Source organism: Porites lutea, chromosome 10 (assembly GCF_958299795.1).
Source record: "Porites lutea chromosome 10, jaPorLute2.1, whole genome shotgun sequence".
NCBI classification, from domain to species: Eukaryota; Metazoa; Cnidaria; class Anthozoa; order Scleractinia; family Poritidae; genus Porites; species Porites lutea.
The window spans coordinates 25,314,983-25,322,482 of NC_133210.1; the positions used below are offsets into that span (position 1 = coordinate 25,314,983).

A 7,500-nucleotide genomic window follows, 5' to 3' on the forward strand; every position below is an offset into this window, starting at 1 on the left:
GTGCATTTGTGCCTCCTGAAATATGAACAAACACAAACAAAGAGGGCTCGAAAACTAACCGGGCTGAGAGTAAACTATATATACAAGACACGACGGGTCAGCAGAACACCTAAAACCAGGAGCCCATAACCTGGAGTGAGCAACTTCCATGTACTCGTGTCACGGCGTTTCCACCGACCAGTTTATTTTTAGAGCGATTTTGACGCGAATTTAGGATATCTTGAAGGTGGCAGTTCGGGTTGTTCAGGGGCGAATGGGTAAAACTATGACGTAAAACGAACCTGCGTAACTGCACACAACACCAGCATCTTTACCATGGCCACAATGAAAGTGTCTTCCCCAGCCATTGTGGCTGCACTCTTTGAGTGAACTCTCCATTCCTGTACACCGCATGTTACTCATCCATATTTTTCCTGCTCCTTCTCCGAAGGCCGCTAACTTAGTTGCTTTTAAAGCGCGTCCAAATCCCAGTTGGCGACAAACTACCGAAGCGTCTGCAAGGTCCCAACCGTTATCACACACTGTTCCCCAGGCTCCATTATAATAAACTTCCACGCGACCCTGGTGATGGGTAACGCCACCACCATCTTGCAAGCGGACATCAAAAATATTTGATATCATTCGCAGTTTCAGGTTTGTCTTTAAAAATTTAAGGTTTCCTTTTGGAGTTCATGGCCTCCTCAAGGAATGAGGATGGACCGGATGTGCGTGTTAGACATGCAGGTCACGTAAAAAATTGCGACAAAATAATCGGAAAACAACAACAGTTTCCCGCGGCCGATCTTTTTTTTCCTTTTTAAATATATTTTGTAGTTAATTTTTTATCGCTCAGGTAATTTTTGTTTTTCTTTTGTTTTTGGTTGTGGTATTGTATGCTAATGAAGTTGAAACGAAAGAAAAATAAAAATTACCTGAGATAAAAAATTAACTACAACACATACACTTGTTTCGCTATTTATTTTTCTTTTCAAAGTTACTCCACGCGTGTCCCATGCACGCGAGCATCGATGAATCGCGATATACGAGGGCGTAATGACGCGCTGGCTGGGGCTGGAATGAAAACTGAACAGATTTCAAGCGAAAAGGCGCGCTTCATGCAATCTAGAGCGACAACAATTATTTTGCACAAGTTTCTACTCGCCACAAGGTTTGGACCAAACGTTTTTGGAATTCCAGGGCGCACGGGTTTCTGAAATCGTTTCAACTTATCATCGGTTAAATATAAGGGAACCTTTTAAAAACCTTTTAACACAAAAGATGCGTGCATGGCTTAATTGAACTTTCACATTCTTTCAAAGGCTTCAATCCAACGACACTCGGTACAGGGGCACATACCCGTTTAGGCCAAATAAGGGAGTGTACCCCCGAAGTAACAGGGCTTTAAGAATTCTTTACACTTAAAATGCAGTCTGACTGTTGCTTTGTATGGGTCGTTATTGTTATTCCTTGCCATCATGTGGGTTGATTTTTAGTTTAACTTCGTAAAGTTCATTTGGAAAACACCGTTTTTACCTGAGGCGCAAACTACACACGCATTTTCACTATGATCATCACAGTTTGGTTTTTCAGACACGTTGTGACGACACTCTGCCAATGATCTCTCTTTGCCAGTACATCTTACTTCATCCATCCATACTGTACCATTTCCTTGTTCAAATGACGCAGACACGTATGCTTTTACAGCTCGTTCAAATCCAAGCTCCCTGCAAACTACGTTAGCGTCTGTGATGTCCCACGAGTCATCACACACTGTTCCCAAAGTTCCATTGTAAAACACTTCCACCCTGCCCTTCAGAATGGAATCTTTACCATTGACCAAGCGAACATCTAAGAGATTAGCACAGTAGTCAAGACGTACAAACTAAACGTTACAATGACATTCACTCCTCGCAAGATCACTCTGTTTAATCCAACCTAAAGGGCATGAACCCAGTACAACTTCTTGAAGTTGCCGCGACCCCTATTTTGGATTGATATATTAATAATTTTTTAAGCGATCGACCACTAAGCACATGATTTTTTACGGATGCAAATTGGGTGATGCGACAACGGAGAACCATCATTGGTATTGACGACATTATCTTTTTGGTAATTTCCGAGCAGGGTTGTCCCAGGTAGGAATCCCAGTCTATCGAAGGCGATTTAACCTCCCGTAAGCGACCACTAATCACGAAGTAATACGCTCATGGGAAGCTCTACGGTAGTTAAGAGTTCAAATTTTTAGTTGTGTTTGACAGTTTAAACATGTACAGTTCATGTTTAAAAAAAGGGTAGAAATCCGCAACAATATCTATAAATTAACAGTCCTCAAAATACACGTTAATTAAACATCCAACGGCCAAACTTCATCAGCTCCATTACCGGGGCCAGAAAGAAAAAGGATCTGACTTAGGTAATGAGTAACGCCCATGCTATAATTCTCTTCCTAAAGTGTTTATGATGACCGCCAGAGTACATTTGAACAAACTAGAATCACGCATATATTTGACAAAACGTCCATTTTATAGCCCCCATATTCTAAGACCATCAAGTCCTCAGGTTGATTTTCAAAACATAATGAGATATAGAACCCTTTAATATGCTACTTTAGGGGCCCTATAGTTTCTTTTAAGCCGGTCACGGTTTTATGTGTTTGTTAGCGGTTTGTTTTATTTTTTGTTTTTGGCTGGGGCAGTTGTTAAAAGTACCCCGGTGTACCTTATGCTGCCGCTCTTAGAGTTGTAGACGACTAACGGTGAACCTGATGCAGTTATCTAAAGGTTGCTGCTTTAATTGGGCACTGGACAAATGTACGCAGTTCAGGGGATGGCTATTGTTTGGCCGTCACTCAAGCAAATCATTGCAATGAGTTCGATATTCCCAAATGCCCAATAGCTAATTGCCGATGACCAATAGACCATGCTCGATTAAAAGTTCTATAAGCTATAAATATGTCTCCGAGGTTTTCTGGTCATTTTTCTATATTTGGTTTGGTTTTCTTTGTGCTCAAGTCTCTTCTGGGAATTGCGAGACAATGGAGTTGTGAAAAATTACCATTTTGTCCCTAAAGCCTTAGAACCAGGTTAGAATTATTATAATACAGTGGAACCTCGATATAACGAGGGTCCAAAGGATTGGCAAAATTTGTTCGCTATAACGAGGTCCCTCCGTGTATTTTACTTTTCCTGGGGTAAAGAAAAACGTTCGTTATACCGAGGTTTTCGTTATATAGAGGTTGGTTACATCGAGGTTTTCGATATATAGATGTTCGTTATATCGAGGTTTTCGTTATACAGAGGTTGGTTATATCGAGGTTCCACTGTATATCGAACGTGGGCTATTGCCAAAGCAACTTTTATTAAATTAAGTATATGTTTTGAATTATGAAAAAAATTAAGTCTTTATTACTTGAGCACTGGACACCTGCGTCTTCACTATGACCACAGTTTTGTATTCCCCAACCGTTGTGAAGACACTCTGTTACTGATCTCTCCCTGCCAGTACACCTTACGTCATCCATCCATATTTTTCCATTTCCAGGTCCAAAAGTAGCGGATTTATATGCTCTCGTAGCTCTTCCAAATCCAAGTTGGCGACAAACTACTTTGGCGTCATTAAGGTCCCAGTAATCATCACACACTGTTCCCCAAATTCCATTGTAAAACACTTCTACTCGACCTTGCGAATGCGATATGGAATATCCATCATTGACCAAACGGATGTCTACAAAATAAACAGGAACTCGGCAATACACAAGTTACTTTTGTCAATTACTGTCTTTTTCGAGGCTTTTTAATAAGCGAGTTTTTTTAAGTGGTAAATATTAACAGCAAATAATCTTCGATAATTAATTAAGGTCATTCATCTGAAAAAGAACTAGCCTGCGAACGGCAGATGTCCCTCAGCGGCAATGAGCGAGGAGAAGCGTCTGCCGTTCGCAAGCTAAAAAAGAACAGGCACTGAGATTTATGTCAAACTTTACCAATTGGTTATTCGGTAAGAGAAACCTAAAATTTGAACTAAAATCAGGTGGTATTTATGCTTGTTTAGGAGCAGGAGCAAGTGTACATGATAGCCCTATAATTCCTCAAAATATCAATATGATTTCAGGAGTACATTTCAGTTACACAAATTTCTGACGGTATTGATCTTTTTCTGCCTTTAGAAAAATTAAGTTATTGCTCATTTGAACAGAAAGAGAAAAAAATAGATCACCATACTCGTTTAAGAGAAAATTAGAATTTTTAAAACTCTGTGGGGAGCTCCGGCCTTAAAGTATAAAAGCTGCCACCTTTTAATGTGCGCACGCTAATTACGCGTAAAATTTAGCGCAGTAAGGATGTACCATGCATTACTGAGGAATAATTTTAAACAATAGACCGCACTTTCAATCGATTTACCGGAGAAACAACCCACGTGCGATGTTGGAAGAACACGAGAGCATCTAAGAAATCACGAGCTCAAGGCAAGAGATCTTTACAAGCAGTCGTCTTGGTGGTTCGTCAAAAGCATAGAAGAACCGAACGAATAAAATTACACAGTCTCTGTTGCAAACGTTCAACTGGTCAAATTTCCATAAATACTAATACCTACCAGCATTACTTCCTGCAACATGATCAAACATTAAACCTAAAAAGCAGAAAAGATGAAGCACACAATTAGCCCAACTTTTATCTTTTTTACCGGCAGTCACCTTCATACATTGCCTCAGCAACATGTATTTTATTGACGCGTAAAAATTACACGCGATGGTGTTAGATAAAAAAGATGTATTTTTTTGTTGTTTTTGGAACACTTTCTTCTTAAATATACCTCCAGAACCTGAGAATAGAATGTCTAAAATAATCGCAAAAATCTTGATATTTCGAATATTGTTTGTTCTGATCATCCCTTTCAGTCAATGGCCACTCTCTAAGCATTACAGCTGGAAGCGACTGAACAACCTGACACTGCTGCACACTTGGCTTGCCATTAAATATCACTAGAGTAAACTCTTGTGGCTTGAAATTCATCCAAATGCCTGGCTTACAAGGGGTGTTAGTTTAGAATAATTATTGATACAAGTATAATGCCAAGAAGAGTTTTTGTTTTGTATCCTTGACGTAAAACAGCTTAAAACAACAACCAAAAAAGGTTCTTGTGTTTTGCCACGTGGAGAAAATGAAAAACCGCACGCTGGACGAAAAAAAAGTAGATTTGCTACAAATTTTCTCAAGGCAAATATGCCGGAAAAAAAAGGCAAACTTATTGGCAAAGATGGTACATTTTTGATTCCACGTTTGTATACCAGTTTTACACAGGGTTGTAAATTAGGTGTCGAATGTGGCATTAACCATTTTTGCTCCCATTTGCTCGTCAGCTGGTACTATTTTGTGATATAATTGAGCAAAATTGGTACAATTCCAGTTTTTCGTCCAGTGACACACGCGTGGCCGGCCGCATATCGAAGTTACCCGATAATGCGAAATGTCGTTGTTTGCTTTACCTTTTAGGTATGTACGCTCCTCAAACTTAGCAAGCTTATTAGCACTTTTAATTAGAATCAACCCACAGAAAAATAAATGCAAAAACAAAACCATAAATTCAAAATGTAAAAAAGAAGAAAAAATCGACCGTATTCTTGCACATAATTCTTTTCAAAAGTGAAATATTTAACCGCACCTGACATGTTTTCTTTGTCTTACCAGCTGAAACCTTTATTTAGAAAAGCTATACATTCCGCCCGTTTCAGCTCTACTGATGGTCATAATGTTGATGGTGATTAGATAAAAATGAATAAACATTATTATTAAGATAATGAAAGAGTAAAAAGGGTAAACGCTGTAAAAGCTGCAGCGAAATATCAGTGTAGTTACCTGATAAACAATAATATGTTCCCCTTGAACCTCTGTAAAACAAGGTTGATTTTCCCATACTGTAAATGCGGTGAAAAGAAGTTGTGACTGCATTACTGGGCGATGACTGTTCCCTACCGAAATGTTTCCTGCTTACGCTCCCGGGGTGAAAGGAGCGAGTACTTCATACAATGGCTTATACGGGGAGGCTCAGGGCGAAAGGGGGACCTTTTTTCAGGCTTCAGGTATAAAAAAGGGTGGGCATTTTACGGTGATAGGGTAAGGAGCTCGGTCATTTCAGTCAGTAAAAGGACTTGAGGTTTTTTGGCATTGTAGCTTTCGACTGTATAGATATATCGCACAGTCTTACAGCAATGAACGCTCGGAGTGTTGTCACGAGAGTTGGTTGACAGCAAGTAATTAATATTTGCGGGAAGTTCATAACCCCATCTTTATTTAAGGTTGGACGCTGGCGTCTTATATTATTTGCTCCGCTCTTTCTTTATTAGACCGATAGGGATGCTGTCATGTGGCTGAATGCCTATGGCGTATCCACTCACCATGCGCACTTTGGTACAAAAAAAGCGAATGTTTCCGAAGCGACATCAAAGTCACCCGAGCATCAAGCGAAGGCCGCGACGATGACAATATGTATTACCTGACAGAAAATCTCCAGTCGGGTACTACATACTACTGGCGAGTGGACGCTGAAATTGACAACAAGATAAGTTACAGAGGAGCAGTTTCGTCTTTCCAAACAAAGTCACCACGCATCATCCGTATGAAACTTTGGATACAGTATGTAACTATGCTATGTATGCATGGGTTCCTTTCTCTAATGCGGATCGAGGTAGTGAATGATTTTGTTATGCCTCTAAGCTCTTAGTCAATTGTAAACCGGTATTCACTGAAATTTGGATTAAAATAAGACTAAATATGTCTCCAAAATGTATTCAACTGTCACTCTTTGATCCCAGTGATCGAAATGGAATTTAGAAATGTTGATTTTTTTTTGGAAGGATTTAATAAAACTGAAGAACCTGACTGTTAGCAATACTGTCAAAATCAAGGCTGAGCCCAACCTTCCAAACTTCCACAAGTCGATTTTCGAGAGAGCAAATATTGAACCCGAACAATGGTAAAATGGATAGAACTTTCTCTTGCTGGTTAAATTCGCCCGGGCCACTCAGCTATCATGGATGGAAGCTTCCTGGATTAGTATACTGATGTTATACTGATGTAGAATTCTAATTGATTGCTTTGAGACAAAGAGAATATCGAGGCTCCAAAACTCGAAAGGGCCTTTGATACGAAAGGGACTTTGTCCGTTCAGAGGTCCGACGGCTATGCTATGCTGATGAGTCCTGTTAAGGGCGAAACAGCTATCCATGGCTGCTGTACTGTCGCAATTTGTAATAATCATCGCACTATGTAATACCTGTCACAATTTGTAATAAATCCATCGCACTTTGTAATATCTGTCGCAATTTGTAATAAACCGTGTCGCACTTTGTAATAAAAAAGGTGTCGCAATTTGTAATAACAGTCCATCGCACTTTGTAATAAACTAAGCTGTCGCAATTTGTAATAATCTATCGCACTTTGTAATAATGTTTTGAGAGTAATTCAACTTACTTCGTCAACATTAATATAATGCCAAAATATGCATGGTACTTCATAAACAAAG

The 7,500-nt window shown here is 39.5% G+C and overlaps 1 protein-coding gene across 1 annotated transcript; it reads right to left on the reverse strand.

Moving 5' to 3' along the window:
* Positions 1 to 243: 243 nt before the first annotated feature.
* Positions 244 to 4,953, reverse strand: LOC140949702 (scavenger receptor cysteine-rich domain-containing protein DMBT1-like). Its single transcript, XM_073398841.1, has 4 exons — positions 4,573 to 4,953; positions 3,388 to 3,702; positions 1,513 to 1,827; positions 244 to 587 (listed from the first exon to the last, which is right to left on the reverse strand). The coding sequence occupies exons 1-4, from the start codon at positions 4,865 to 4,867 to the stop codon at positions 244 to 246; spliced, it is 1,269 nt and encodes a 422-aa protein (XP_073254942.1). The 5' UTR covers positions 4,868 to 4,953.
* Between the last annotated feature and the right edge of the window lie 2,547 nt (positions 4,954 to 7,500).